The 15,958-nt window shown below is 41.8% G+C and overlaps 1 protein-coding gene across 8 annotated transcripts in view; it reads right to left on the bottom strand.

Annotated features, from left to right (window-relative positions):
- TPST1 (tyrosylprotein sulfotransferase 1) overlaps positions 1–15,958 on the bottom strand; it is a 63,656-nt gene that overhangs the window by 27,807 nt on the left and 19,891 nt on the right. For all 8 annotated transcript variants that reach the window (XR_012657310.1, XR_004372880.2, XR_012657308.1 and 5 more), the window contains one exon: positions 9,909–10,849. Coding sequence is in view for 3 of the 8 variants with exons in the window: in XM_075073912.1 (XP_074930013.1) it covers positions 9,909–10,753 (845 nt within the window). In the remaining 5 variants the exon portion in view is untranslated. The remainder of the gene's footprint in view (positions 1–9,908; positions 10,850–15,958) is intronic.

Genomic DNA, 15,958 nt, shown 5'->3' with positions numbered 1-15,958 from the left:
TTGAGGAATCAAGGATATGGCAAGAAGGCTTGGCTTACCGCGGGTATGAAATCGCCTAGGGGCAGTGATGAAGCTCAGACCCAAACTGATGACCTTGAGAAACGAGAAGTACACAAGATCAATGAAAGGCTACAATCAGCTTCTGAGCAATCTAGCGTCGTCGTGCACCGAAGCAAGCTGTCATAGCAGGAAGAGCTCCCTGGTGTGCACTCCTGCATCATGTAACACAACAAGTCTCCCTTCAATCAGAATGTTACTTATCCTTAAGTAACTGTTTTTAAGACAATGCGATGGTAGCACTGCACTGACAGATTGCATGTGCCTCATGATATGCGACTGAGTCTTGAAATAAGGACACTGAGGTGGCAGGACTGCTCGTACCGTCCTCGTGCTCCTGCTGCAGATTGGAGCCTCCTCCAATTCAAAGCTCTTATTAGTTCTATTTTCTGCTGATAAAATGAAGCTTTTTGGATCCACAATAAGAAGCAATGTTAGTGAAGTAACAGAATGAAATGGAAACCCTAAATCTGAAGGCGACGACATAACATAATTGCTGATATAAAGCAGCAGCTATGTACACTTGTTTAACCCACACTCAATAGAAGGTTTCGATAAAGGAGGAGTGTGCAAGATTTTGCAATTCAGTTATAATTCTAGAAGAACATTATCTATAACTGAACAATTGGTTTTAGATAGTTCTTAAGTGGAACAAAAGTTTAATTACTGCATTTACAACATCCCACATGCACTCAATGTGTGCGCAGTGGTAAATACTGTGAAATATCTGATAGGCAATATAAGGTTTAACAAGTAACATAACACAATGTTGTAATAAAAAGCTATAACAACCATGACCATCTTTGACTTTGAGGAAAACAATGTAAAGAGGCTATAGTGAAAGCTTTGTAATAATCAAAGTATCAGAGGGGTAGCAATGTTAGACTGGATCTGTAAAAAGAGGCAAGAAGTCCTGTCGGTAACTTAATAGACAGCAAGGGTCGGGCACCTATTGCAGCGCTTGCCAAGACGGCAGGTTGAGCCCAAGTTTTAAATGGCAGCGGGTTGCCGCTGGGACTCACGTGCCATTAAAAATCCTGCTTGTGGGCAAGCGCGGTCACGGGCCGAGCGTCCGGCGAGCGCAGACAGAAGCCAAACAAACCGTCCCCCGGCTTCACCGCCTTCCCCAAGACCGCTGGGCTCTGCGCTTGTCCACAGGACGCGTTTGGCTCTGTGAGAGAGGAAAGACGCTCCCTGCTCATCCTGGAGCCCTGCGCCGTGCGACAGTGCTGAGGGCGGGCTGCGTGCGGTCACAGGCGGCAGGCTTAGATGAGCGGAGAGCCCATATGGTAAAGGGGCTGGGCAAGTGCAGAGGTTGGGTAAGGGCAAGTCAAGGACAGAGGAGCATTGAGATGGGGGGGTGGGGATCCCTGGGGGGCGCATAGGGCGCTGGGAGTCTTGGAGGGGGCAGTCCAGGGAGCAGGGGGGGTTTGGATAGGGCTGGGAGTCTGGGCGTCCGTTTGGGGGGTGGTTAGGGGTCAGGGGGGTCAGGGGACTGGGGAAGCAGTTAGGGTGGGGGGAGTCTCTGGAGGGAGTGGTCAGGAGACAAGGAGCAGGGGGGTTGGATGAGTCGGGAGTTCAGAGGGGGCTGTCAGGAGGTAGGGGTGTAGAGAGGGGTTGGGGCAGGCACGGAGCAGGGGGAGATTGTATGGGTCCAGAGTTTTGGGGCTCCTGTCAGGGGGCAGGGAGCGGTTAGATAGGCATGGGAGTCCAGGGGGTCTGTCTGGGTGCAGGGGTGTGGATAAGGCTTGGGGCAGTCAGGGAACAAGTAAGGAGTAGGGTTCTAGGGGGGCAGTCTGGGGACAGGGGACAAGGGGGCTTAGATAGGGGGTGAGGTCCCAAGAGGGGATAGTCAGGACAAGGAGCGGGGGGGGGTTGGGAGTTCTTGGGGGGGCAGTCACCCAGCCCTCTGCCCTGACCCCTGACCCCCCCACACACAGCCCTCTGCCCTGAGCCCTGCACCCCTACACCTCCCCAGAGCCCTGTACCACCTAGCCCTCTGTTGACTCCTTCCCCCTCCCATCACCTCAGCCCTGACTCTGGCACCCCCTTACATACCCAGCCTGCCTACCCTGACACCTGCACCCCCCTCACATGCCCACAGCCCTCTGCCCTGACTCTTGTACCCACCACATCCCCAGTCTCCCCACATCCCACGCACCCTGCACATCCCCACCCCCCACTCTGAGCACCAAACGGGAGCTCCTGCACTCCCACTCACATTCCCACCTGCGACCCTCACACCAAATGGGAGCTGCCCAGGTAAGTGCCCTCACACCCAAACCTCCTGTCCCAACCCTGCGTCCCCTCCTTCATTCTAGCTCCTGGCCACACTCTTCACCCTCAGCCTTGTGCTCGGTCCACTCCTACCCTCAGCTCAGTGCAGAGAGAGGAAGAGAATGGGCCAGAACCAGGAAGAAGGTAGGTACCTGCTGAATGTGGGCAGGGCTGGGACCCCGGACCAGCACCGGGCTGACCAGGTCCGGCAGCTGGGATCCCGGCTGGCAGAAGCCAGAAGATGGAACCCCTGAGCGGGTGTGGGCTGAGCTGCTCAGCCCACTACCTGTCTGGGGTCCCGGCTGCTGGCCCCGCACAGCCCGCTGCTAGTCTGGGGTTCTGGCCACCAGACCCTTCCCAGCTGGGGTCCCAGCCGCAGGCCCCACTCAGCCCACTGCCGGCCAAGATGAACAGAACCCCAGACCAGCAGCGAGCTGAGCGGGCCGGTGGAGTAAAATCAACATTTTAATTTAATTTTAAATGAAGCTTCTTAAAACATTTTGAAAACCTTTTTTATTTTACAATACAACACTAGTTTAGTTATATAATATATAGACTTGTGGAGAGAGACTTTCTGAAAAACATTAAAATGTTTGACCGGCACGCGAAACCTTAAATTAGAGTGAATAAATAAAGACTCGGCACACCACTTCTGAAAGGTTGCCATCCCCTGTTATAGACTAACAGACGTATTGGAGCATGAGCTTTCGTGGGTGAATGCCCACTTCGTCGGATGCATGTATTCACCCACGAAAGCTCATGCTCCAATACGTCTGTTAGTCTATAAGGTGCCGCAGAATTCTCTGCTGTAATAATCAAGACCACATGTCACCAGTTCCATCTGTGTTCTTCTCGCCAAGGAAATATTCCAGTAAAAGACCACTCAATGCACAAAGATATTGAATTTGATCAGTTTGTTCACTACTAACATAATTCATTGGTCATTTTTTTAGGAACAGATGGTTAGTCATTACTGGATGTGATGGTTTATGAATAAGATAACTGGCTGCTGAATAATAGCTAGAAAACAAGACAAAAAAAGCACAAACATATTTACTGATACAACAGAATCAATCAAGGAAACTACTATATTCTAGAGCACTACCAGACAATGGTTTGAAATATATGGCAGAACTGAAGTAAGAGTGAGGTTTCATTTCTGCATACAGCCTCATTCTGTGAAGGATCAGAAACTCCCTCCTTATACAGAATAGAAGGATAATCTCAATTATGCTACTTATGTACCAACATCAGAAAAGCCTGCTGCAGAGAACACATGCCCTATATTTATATCACTGCACTGACCAAAAGAAGATATAATAAAAGATAGGCAATGTAGTATAACTGCTTTCTCAAGTGTTTGATTTCATTCAGTATTAACAACAATTACAATGGAAGATATGCCAACGAAATATCACAATTTATTGTACTCAGTATTTCAGTGTACAGGAAAAAAAAGCCCACAAAACTAAGTACAATTGAAAATGGCCAGTAGAACTGTTTTGATTTGTTTTACTTTATTCACGTGAACAGGACTCAGATTAACTTACTTTTTATGATATGTTTATTGTTTCAACTACCTTGAAATGGCACAACCAATGACATGAGTAAATGGGATCAAATATCACATCAGATAAGACTGAATTTAATTTTGGGGAAAAACACTGACCAATAAACTCTTTGGAGTTTGATATTGTAGACTGCTTGGTCGGGGATCCAGGGTTTTTAAATTGTATTTTATACATAAAAATAATTTCATATTTTATTTTGAACTAGTGATCTAGTAGAGAGGGAAGTTATCTGAAGCATTAGTGATTAGCTACAGGGAGCTGGGGACCTGGTCCTACCCAGCCATTGCCCAAAGTCTAGGTGGGGTTTATTACTTCAGGCGAAGTCACAGGTGGCAGTCTATTTTTGTGTTCTGGCAGCATTTTTGACATCTGCACCACCTCAATCTATTACAAATATGTACCCAAGTCACAATCCCTTGTGGAGAGGTGTGAGAAGGGAGAACACCCATGCAAAGGTTTGGAAGTTACACATTAAATGTTTGCATTAACTACACCCCTTTGAGGGAACACTAAATACATGTTGGTACATAAGAACAGCCAAACTGGGTCAGACCAAAGGTCCATCTAGCCCATTATCCTGTCTTCCAACAGTGGCCAATGCCAGGTGCCCCAGAGAGAACGAACAGAACAGGTAATCAGGTGATAAAGTATAAATATTTCATAAGAAACAGGGTGAAGAGGCATAGTACTACTTCCAAAAACAAAACTAACAATAAAAGCCACACCAGAGCCCCCCTTTTTTTATTTAAATAAATCAGTGCACGAGAGACGTTGAACTCTTACATTAATAAGAAGTAATCAATCCCTACACAGCACACTAAGTGATATTGCACATAAAACTGATTTGGACCCTCCCACATTTTTAGGAGTGTCCAATTTAAAAAATATTATTCCATCAGAAAATATAATGACTACCTTTACAGTAAAATTAACACTGTGGAGACTAACAGCCTTGAAGACGCCAGTGCTCTAATGGTTCGTTAGTTTTTGTGACTCAGTCAAATTACTGTTGACTCAAAGGCATTATACCGTAGCAGAACAAACAGAGGCAGGCCTGAAAAATCCAATTATTTTCCAAGGTTCCCACATAAGCAGGGACTCAGAAAGTTGTCCGTTTCCTATTTCTAAATACTTACGAGGCATCTAGATACCACTCATCTTTCCAATCCCTGTTTCTGAACCAACGATATATTATGTGAGGAGGACTTCCCAGTTCATTATCTTCCATTTTATGGACCACTCGTCTCCATCATCTACTTAATCCTGAAGGCAGTTGCAAAGAGTACCTACGCAATCCATATGCCAATGACTCAAACCATTAGTTCAATGGTAGTGTAAGTTTACCATTGCATTTTTTTATGGCCTGTTCCCCAAAGCATCCCATTGCCACTTCCCATATCTAGCTTATTCCTCAGACCAACAGGGCTTTTGCATACTTGTATAGACATCTTTCCAATTAACATGATAAATGTCATAAACAGATAGTAGAAGTTAATAGAACAGAAGTACTTTATATCTCTTTTGACTGTAAAGGGTTAACAAGCTCAGTAAGCCTAGCTGTCACCTGACCAGAGGACCAATCAGGGGACAGGATACTTTCAAATCTTGAAGGAGGGAAGTTTTTGTGTGTGCTGTTAGTTTTTGGTTGTTGTTCTCTCTGGGTTCTGAGAGTGACCAGGCATGCAACCAGGTTTCTCTCCAATACAGGCTCTTATAAGTCCAAATAGTAAGTACTAGGTAGATAAGGCGAGTTAGGCTTATGTTTGTTTTCTTTATTTGCAAATGTGCATTTGGCTGAAAGAAGTTCAATTGTGTATCTGGCTGGAACTGTATTTTGCTGAAAGGATTTTAACTTGTACTTGTATACTTAGGCTGGGAGGGTATTCCCAGTGTCTATAGCTGAAAGATCCTGTAACATATTCCACCTTAAATCTACAAAGATAATTTTTACTGTTTTTCCTTCTTTAATTAAAAGCTTTTCTTGTTTAAGAACCTGATTGTTTTTTTATTCTGGTGAGACCCCAGAACTGGTCTGGATTCACAGGATTTGTGGGAAGAAGAGGGGGAGGAAGAGGTAATTTCTCTCCGTTTGGGATTCTCTTCAGGGAGATCTGTGAGGGAGAGAGAGGAGGGAGGAAAGGAATTGTTCACTTTCTGCGATTCAAGGATTCATCACAGACTTCAGGTAATCCAGGGGGAAGCCTGGAAGAGTCACAGTGGGAAAGGTTACGTTCCTGGAGAGCGCAGAGACGGTCTGGGTTCCCCGGGCAAGGGTTTGGGGGGACCAGAGTGTACCAGGCACTGGAATTCCTGGTTGGTGGCAGCGCTACAAAGTACTAAGCTGGTAATTGAGCTTAGAGGAATTCATGCTGGTACCCCATCTTTTGGACGCTAAGGTTCAGGGTGGGGAATTATACCATGACAACAACCCTTTTTAATAAATAAAAAGGTTCATGTCAATATCTCTCTGCTCTTATATTTTAAAAAAAAAAAAATATTATCCAACCTTTTGGACTGCAAGCAATCTGGGCCACAGGCTGTCATTGATTACATCTGTACAGCGCTTAGCTCAATAAAGACCACAAGCAAATTGGACCTCAGACACTACCACAATATGAAATGTTCATTAATGATGACAATCAAACGTATGGACAGTGGCACAGAAGAGTGAGTTTCTTTACATTAAATCTTCCCTTGCCACAAAGGCAACCATTTCCACAGCAGCAGCATCAGTACCCTGATATTTTACCAGGGACACCAAAAATCAATATAAAGTCTTTAAAACCCACTCTGAACTAAATACTGGCTTAGGGATCCAACAAGTAGTCATTCATAGCTGGTTTCCAATTTTTAACATAAAATCACTTAGCTTTAGGTTTTTGAAGAATTAAACAGTGTAAATGAGAGTATTTTGCCTGTTGGCTTACCCAATTGTTTAGGTTTAGCATTTATCCTCTCCACTCTTCAGTTAATCTTACTAGTTTATTTGAATCAACCAAAAATAGTGTTCCTACCCACAGAGAGGAGCTTCCTTCTTTCTTTCTTCTACTGCAAGAGTACTTCAGCACAGACAGGCAGTCACACATTGTGGCCAAGAAATTTAACTGGGCACATCCCACAGCTAGGATATCATTTTTTAATTAATATAAAAAGTAACCATTGTCCCTCTGGCAGTCCAACAGAGATGACATAATACAGTAAAAGCTTTGCAATATCAGGAAAACAAGATGACACGATTCACATATTGAAAGAACTGTGCTTAGGAAGAGGAGGGAGGGGGAGAAAAAGACTTTTCTGTATTAGGAATAATGAGTTTCCACTTCTCTCAAACTCCAGCTACACATATGGGTAGACACACCAAAAGAGCTGGTCAATGAAGAGTAAGTTAGACATCACAGGAAAGGCTAAATCATTTAAACTCTCTCCAGAATATCAAAACCCAGATACTTCACCCAGTTCTACTAAGGAAGTCAAATGCACACTGTGCATAAAAGACAATTAGTAAAAGATTGGTCTACAACAGGTTTCTTATATTCAGAATACTAACCTTCTCAGAAGGCTGTGCCAAAAGAAAAAGTATGCCAATTCTGGGTCATACTTCGCTGGAACAATGGTTCCTCAAATTTCCTGAAAGATTATATTCTTGGCAGATATATCTTCAGGACTCTTCTTGCATTGACAACGGGGCTGCCCAGAGGATTCAGGGGGTCTGGGGTCCTCAGCAGCGGGGTGCCCCCGCTTCGGCGGTGGGGGGTCCTTCCGCTCCAGGACCCACTGAAAAAGTGCCCCAAGACCCGTGGCGGGGTGCCCCCACCACTGAATTACCACCAAAGACCCAGTTCTTCAGCAACGGGTCCTCGGGCAGAAGGACCCCCCGCCGTGGGTCTTTGGGGCATTTCGGCGGCAGGTCCCGGAGCAGAAGGACCCCCCCCGCCGCCGAATTACCGCCAAAGACCCAGAGCAGAAGCAGCTCTGGGGGCCTCGGCCCCCCCCCAAGAGTTTTCTGGGGGCCTCGGAGCAAGTGAATGACGCCGCTCCAGGGCCCCCAAAACACTCTCATGGAGGCTGTTGCAGAGCCCAGGGCAAATTGCCCCACTTCCCGCCCCTCTGGGCGGCCCTGATTGACAATATACTACCCAGTACCTGAATCAAAACTATTTACAAAAACTAATAATGTCATGCCAAACAGAGCAGGTCAGCTTTCCTTTTAGGTTTGTCTAAACAAGAGGCTTTTCACCTCAAGTTAATTGACTGATTGCTAATTGATTAATGTGAAGTATCCATTCTGTCTGTAAAGGCTAGTGCAGACACTCCACACACATTTGTGGAGTTTCCACATTTGATTGTGGTAGCAAACTCAAGCTGATTTACAATCCCATGAACTTGAGGTTAAAAAAAACAAAAACCTCCAGTGTAGACAAACCTTTTGAGATACTCTACATTAGGACTCAGCTTCCTGAGGAATTACTAAACCATTTAAGATTGAACCCTAGATATAACTAATCTCTTAAAAAATATACTGTCAATAAGATAAGCATTATCTTTAATCCCATGCAAAACTGGATTTCATACCTAGGTAATCATAGCTCACCATCAGCTTTAGCCAAATATTTAAATTTAAGAAAATGAAATACAAACTGATACATAATCTTCCCAAACTGCAGATAGCCTCAACAATAGCTCCAAGATGTGAGCTGCTTCAGTCATCCGAGATGAATTCGGAAATCTAAATAATTTAGCTGTAATCCATTGTTAACTAAATCCTTGCTGATCATTTTAGCCTGTCCACTTAATTTTTAACTGAGTTTGTAACCAGTTAATGCCTTCTTTGCTCTATATATGCTTTGTGTTCACATTCTATTAGTAAATGTGGCATCTTGTACTGTGTTTTGCCACTGCCAGAAGCCGAGGCAGTCACAATGGCTACTCGTGAACAGTTCAGCACATTTTATAGTGGAGATGGGACCCCCATAACTGTGCCTAAGTAATCCAGGGTAGCCAGTCCTACACAGTGCACAGGGAGCAGGAAGGAAGATATTCCAGAGTGTATTGACCTATGTGCACTAGTTCCACTCAGTGCATGTTGTCCAGGTACCCTATATTCCTTGCTGAGGTATAGGATAACAGGGCAGCTGCCTACATTTTCCCATAATACATTAATATAAACACGGTTAGGCAATATGGAAGGTGCAAATATACAAACACAGTTAGCTACAGCTATGACACAATGATGCTGGTGTGCAAACCACTCTGTGTTCGTTTTAACATGTCAAGTCACCAACTGGTTACAAAAACCATGATTGTACTGGTAGTGGTGATGGGACCTTTAGAAGTAGGGTGACCATATAGCAAGTGTGAAAAATTGGGATGGGTGGGAGATAATTGGCACCTATATAAGCAAAAGCCCCAAATATCGGGACTGTCCCTATTTTGTCAACGTATTTACAAGAAACATCGAGCACGCTCATCTCACAATCTCAAACTACTTCCAACACCTTACTGGGGGTCAAAAGCCCAAACTGCCCCTTCGCCAGATGCAAAAACCTACGTTTTTCCTTTGTATCTTTTACAAGGTAAGCATGCATTTTCAACATTAAAATCTGAAGCATATAAAAAGTGTGAGGAGAATGAAAAAAATAGAATTTAATATCAAAATTAGAAGACTAGAAGGGCTATTGCACTGGTTATTGTATTTCCTGTGTAATCCAATAAAACTGTTCAATTCAAATGAAGCTGCTGCAAAATTTCATGTCAGGCACTCTGGTTGACAGAGCTTTGCTGCAGAATTTAAGTCCAACTTGCTGCAAAGTATTCTGCTCTTATCTACAGGAACATTAAAACAGCCATAGTGAAAAGAGATTAAAGAAAACACACCACTGCCGAGACTTGTCAGCACTTGTATTTCTACAATAACCTGTAATTATACTTGGTATCAAAATGCAAACCTCGTCTAAACAGTGAAGTTTAGATCGATACAAGACCCCAAGAAACACTTGTACTCACTTTGAAAGAGAGACACCACCTGCTTTCCCAATCATTTCCTCATGGTGTAGCACTGCTTGGTTCCATGGAATGTGGAGAAACTTTAATAGAGTTCTCATCCACCTTTCAGGATGTAATACAAGCTGTTCATAGTGTACCAGCATGCATCTTTCAAAACCAACCTCCATACACTGGTTATACATAGTCTCTATAGCACGATTCCACTTGGTCAAACAGTCCCTGTAGCTGTTAAGGTCAAAACCAGCTATGGTGACTTTTCTAGATATCATGGAATGCACCGATGCACGACCATCCCGTACCATTAGAAGAAATTTGGCATTGGGGAAAATTCTGGCAAGATAAGTTAAGGACTTCAGAGCAAAAGGATCTTTATTACACAAATAGGGAGCAGGTTCCCCGTGTTTAACAATGATTTCCAATAAAAAGGCTTGCATGGCTGAGTCCAGAACTTCATCTGTCACCCCAGCTTCATCCAGTCTGATTTTCTCTTTACTTGATCTGGCCCACATCTGCTTAACTGCTAGAATTCGAGGGATTACCCTAGTCTCTTCTCCACAGCGGATATCAGGGTGAGCATCTAGCATGGCACGCATTAGTGTAGTGCCACTTCGAGGCACCCCTCCAATAAATATTAAAGGCATGTCTTTATTGTAAGCAAAAGTTTTATTTGCCTTTAAGTTAAAGACAGTTCTTATTGTGGTTCTCCCACTTTCCATCCTCACTGGTTGGCTGCGTTCTTCTATTCTGTGGTGACATTCCATAGCATGTTGCCCCAAATAAAACACTGTCACTGAGCTGATCACCAGACATGCCAATAACAAGTTTTGTTTGAGTTTTCCAACCATTTTGATATAATAGTCACTTTAAATAAACCAATCTTTTACTCCGGATTATCTTCAGATTTTCACGCCATGGAGATTATAGTCCAAGATGATCAAGATCTGGTGGGAATAAAAGAAAGAATTACAACCGCACTAAGAACTATTACAGATTAACATATATCTATCACCATGCCAGATATTTCAGTTGGAGATAAAATTACAAGTTCTCTGCTGTGATGTTAATACTACTGAATGTAGTACATATATACAAATTTTTTAAACAGAATATGCATTCCATGTTATATCATGTACTTCCATTATATCAGTGATTCCCAAACATCTCCTCCAGCGGATGTACTCCATGAGGACTGGTTCAATTCCTTCGTTGTCTACAGCCAGTCAGATGATTGTATTATTACTTTTAGTAAGATAAATAGTCAGCTACACTACCAAGAAAATATTCAGAATAAACTGAACCACTGGGTATCTACTACTAAAAGGTACGGTCCAGCAAAGATGTCACTTATGCAAGTGTCTGCAAACTGAAAGGAAAAATGTTAAAAATACGTATTTCATTATTATTCGCTGAAGTTTAACTGTGTGCTTAGTACTTCACAAAAGGAAAAAAAGAGCAACTGAGAGCTCCTAGAGGCAAGAATTGTCTAGATAAAAACAAATCATAAATCAATAGATACAATTTCACATTTGGGGAAAGTAGGATATATTTTAAATTAAATCTGAATAGAAATGTAAGTTCGCTGGTGGAAGCTGCTGAAAAATTTGGAATATTAGAATAATTTTGGCTTGATGGATAAATGGCAGATGAGGTGGTCACAGGAATAAGATATACAGGTACATGATAGATGTCATGTACCATTTCCACACACAAATACATTCTGCCTTCTATCATATCTGTGAAACCCCATTGCCTTAAGCGGATTTGCACAGATACAAATCAGAGGCAGCATCTTTATTACTCATAAAGACGCAACTTTCAGATTCCATGTTGAGGTTAGAGGGCTGACAGGAAAGAATTTTCTTATGCCTGCAAAAGTTAAAAAGTTCAATATGGTGCCACTAGTATAAGCATGGAATCCTACAGAGCCTTTTTTTAAATCTTCCTACATATCTCAATGCAGGAGACGGAGGGAGAAGAGTGCTACATAGACAATATTTATGACCATATGGGATACAGTATATGACTCACTCACTCAGACATCTTACCCAGTACAAATAGGAGTGAAGTCTTTCCATGTATCTCTGGAGCATTGCATACACTTTGAAAGGAGAATGAAATAAATTCTGCTCTCAGATACATTGGTGCAATACCACTGAAATCAGTGGGGATACACCTGTATTACACAGTACAATTGAGCCCATTATATTCTTTAAGCCTAATAAGAGACTTGTTAAAATGCAACTACAGTTTGCATCTGGCTGGTGATTTTATAGGGGCTGTTTCCCTGAAAACAGAAAAGATGAGGTTAAGTGGGTCTGAGGTACAGCAGAACCTCAGAGTTACAAACACCAGAGTTACGAACTGATTGGTCAACCACAGACCTCATTTGGAACTGGAAGTACGCAATCAGGCAGCAGCAGAGACCCCGCCCCCTCTCCCCCACCCCAAAAAAAGGCAATTACAATACTTTACATTTAACAAAGTACTAAAAAAAAATAAAGGGAAAGTTTAAAAAAAAAGATTTGACATGGTAAGAAAACTGCTTCTGTGCTTGTTAAATGTAAGTTAAGATGGTTAAAAGCAGCATTTTTCTTCTGCATAGCAAACACAGTTGCCAACTTTTATGCGGTAAAAAGGCACTCCGACTTTCACAATAAGCCAAAAAGCAAGCTAATCCTATTTCAAAACAAAGCCAAAACAAGCCAATCCCAAGAACCCCAACATTCTATGTGACCAGATCCCCCGGCGTGCAGTCTAGAACTGTGGTGGGCCTGCTGCGCACCCCTGAGTCTCTCCCACCCTTGCCCCTGCTTGCTGAGAGCAGATAAAAAAAAGAAACAATAAGCTACAAGCCAAACAATCCACAAGTTACAAGCCAAAAACTAGCCAACAAGCCAATTAATCCAGAAACAAGCCCAATTTCTGCATTTTATTCGTGGGTTTGGCATGTCTGATAGTAATGTTTCAAAGCTGTATTAAGTTAATGTTCAGTTGTAAACTTTGGAAACAACCATAACGTTTTGTTCAGAGTTACAAACAACCTCCATTCCTGAGTGTTTGTAACTCTGAGGTTCTACTGTACGTATGGCAACAAACAGGGGACCGGGAACCAATACACAGGATGAGGATCCACACTGGACTCAAGCCTGAGTGCTGCCAGGGGATCATCACCAGCTGTTATCAGCCAAAGATTTAAAACATTCCTCAAGGTAAACAAAAACCTCTTCAATGGAAATAATGTGAAAGTTTCATTTACTCTTTTTGAGAAGTGTAAAAATTGTGTGGAAGGAAGCAAGTTTTATGTTTCAGTAATTCAAATAAAAACCCTGATTCTGCAAACCCTCCAAGATGAGAACTCAGACATAAATGGGAGCTTCATGCATAGAAGACTTGCAGGAATGGGATCATAACATGACTCTGTTATCAGCAAAGCAATCTGAATGTAATCAATCAGAGCAATGACAGAAACTACTGCATTATATTTGTTTAACAGACCAACCTAAATAAAATTGTTAAGGTGAAAAGATCAGCAGAAAACTGACATCGGATAAAAATAAATTAAATTTTATACTTCAGTAAGGCGCATCAATCAAATCAATTTAGAAGTAGCCATAAGGTATTTTTAGCTCACAATCAGAACGTAGAGTGCATGCTCCCAATTAAAGAGCTTAAATTTAATACTACCATTTAAAGAAAATTACAACCAATGATCATTAATGGCAGTTATTCACTGTCAACAACTGTCAACTTTATACAACCCTACATGTTGCGAATGCCTTAATAAAAATACACATTTAAATAACGCAATTAAAAAAAATTCTAGAGCTTTCAGGAAAACTGCTTTGGAGGGGGAAAAAGAGGAAGAGCTTTCATAAAGCAGTCAAAACAAAATATACCCACAAAAATAATTCTATTTCTTTTTAGGTTTGGAACGCGGAGCAGCAACTATTTTTACTTTTATTTTGTTGTTTGCACTCTATTCCCATAAACTTTAAAATAAGTATTCTTTTGCTTATGAGAATCTGAAATGGACTCTCAACTGAAGAAGTACTGATGGGTGATTCAGACAGCACAAATGAATTCTGAACTCAGGAAAGAAAGTGCCTGGAGCAAAAGAACAGCTTTAGTACCAAGGCTCAGGCACCAACAAAGAAGCAACTTTTAAACTAGGTGAAGAGAGAACTGGAACTATCTCAAATGATACATGTAAGCACACATCTATTTACAAATGCATGCCAGTTGTTTGTACCAAAATAAAACAATAATAATAATCATAATAATAATCCATGAGTACAGTGATTTAAAAAAATTGTTTATTTTATCAACAAAATATTATGGAAATAATGTATCCAAGACACTAAAGTAGTTTTAAATATAAAGAAAATATGTAGCCATCTTACATTTCCAGCTGTGCTAACGAGTTAGATTTATTTGTTAAAGAATTACAAAATACAAGTTTTGATTTAATTGATTGCAATACTGTTGACTGAAGGCTCTTTGGGGTCAGAGATTATCTTTTATTTTGTGTTAGCACATTGCCAGAGTGGAGCTTCAGTTTTGATGGGGGCCTCTGGGCACTAAAAAAAAAAAACATAGCTGCAACAAGTAAACAAGGACTCAAATCCTACTTCAAGAGGAACTTTGGGTGTGCCAACATGGTGAGGCTGGGCCCCCGATTAAATAATTTTTCATGTTTTAAATAGGAGAATTCCACCCATCCCAATTCCAGTATTCAGATTTTTTTTTTCTTCTTTGCACATCCACAACTTCTAGAATAAGACATCATCTATTTAAAATGTTCCTTCACTAGGCAGGCTTTAAATCTGGCCTTTACTCCTCTGCCATCTCCATAGCTTTGAATTCTGTCTTGATGTACAGGGAAATTACATATTTATACTCTCACTGGTGTTAAACTTATCAATTGACCACACTGGAAGTTGAAAAACTACCCATAGAAGTAGGAATGTATTAAACTTCAGCTAAAATATGAAACAGCCATATAAATAAGGGAGGGAGAGAATGTATAATAAATCCTGATGTAAGATTTAGCATTCAATATGAAAAGCTAAAACCTTGCATAATCTGTTAACATTTAATTATGTAATAAAGCTTTTCCGTAAGAGAAAGTGAAGCTCAGTCCTGGATGGAAATAAGATATCAAACAATGTTCAGATTCTCTATGAACAGCACCTGCAAGTTCCTTCCTTCTTTTAGCCCATCTTGAGCTTCATGTACATAGGGCTGTGCACATACATGCTATTTATGTGTGAGAGGAGGGCCCTTTGTTGCCAAAAATCCATCACCTAAGGTTAGCAATCTGAATACATGGCTGCTTTTCATTAAATCTTTGGGCAAGCACATATGACAAACATGAGAAAGCCAATTAGCACAGCAGCAGCAAGAGCACTGACAGATCTCCCCAGGGCTCTGAAAAAACAGCAAGAAAGCCCTTATTTGTGGAGTGTTTTTTGTTTTGTTTTTTTGTTTTTTTGAGTCATTTCACTTTTGTCAAGGTTTATACAGTCCAGTTTTTAAACACCCTCTTAAAGGCATCATTTCTTTCCGTAACAATTTCACCAAACGGAGATAGATGAACAATGATATTTTTCCTGTTACAACTGGCTCATTTTTCACTTTTTTGTCTGAGTACCACTGTTACCAAAAGGACCCTACCCAGTCCTGCAGGCAAGTAGTTAAATTTTACTTCTCAGGCTGGATTTGCAGTACCAGTGCATAAGCAACAGTGGTTTGGCTAGATACTTGTTTCCCCCTCATTTGCTTTAGTAAATTTTTTAGAGTCACATACTATGACTCAACTCCTGAAAGCCAAATAGGTGTGTAAAATACTCAGGCCTGGTCTACACTACGCGTTTAAATCGATTTAAAGAGCGTTAAATCGATTTAACGCTGTACCCGTCCACACTACAACGCCATTTATATCGATATAAAGGGCTCTTTAAATCGATTTCTGTACTGCTCCCCGACGAGAGGAGTAGCGCTAAATTCGATATTAACATATCGGATTACGGTTAGTGTGGACGGAAATCGAC

This window comes from Chelonoidis abingdonii, chromosome 20, assembly GCF_003597395.2.
Source record: "Chelonoidis abingdonii isolate Lonesome George chromosome 20, CheloAbing_2.0, whole genome shotgun sequence".
In the NCBI taxonomy this organism is placed as follows: Eukaryota; Metazoa; Chordata; order Testudines; family Testudinidae; genus Chelonoidis; species Chelonoidis abingdonii.
The sequence above is the reverse complement of the archived record's forward strand: the minus strand, read 5'-3'. Positions and strand labels throughout refer to the sequence as shown.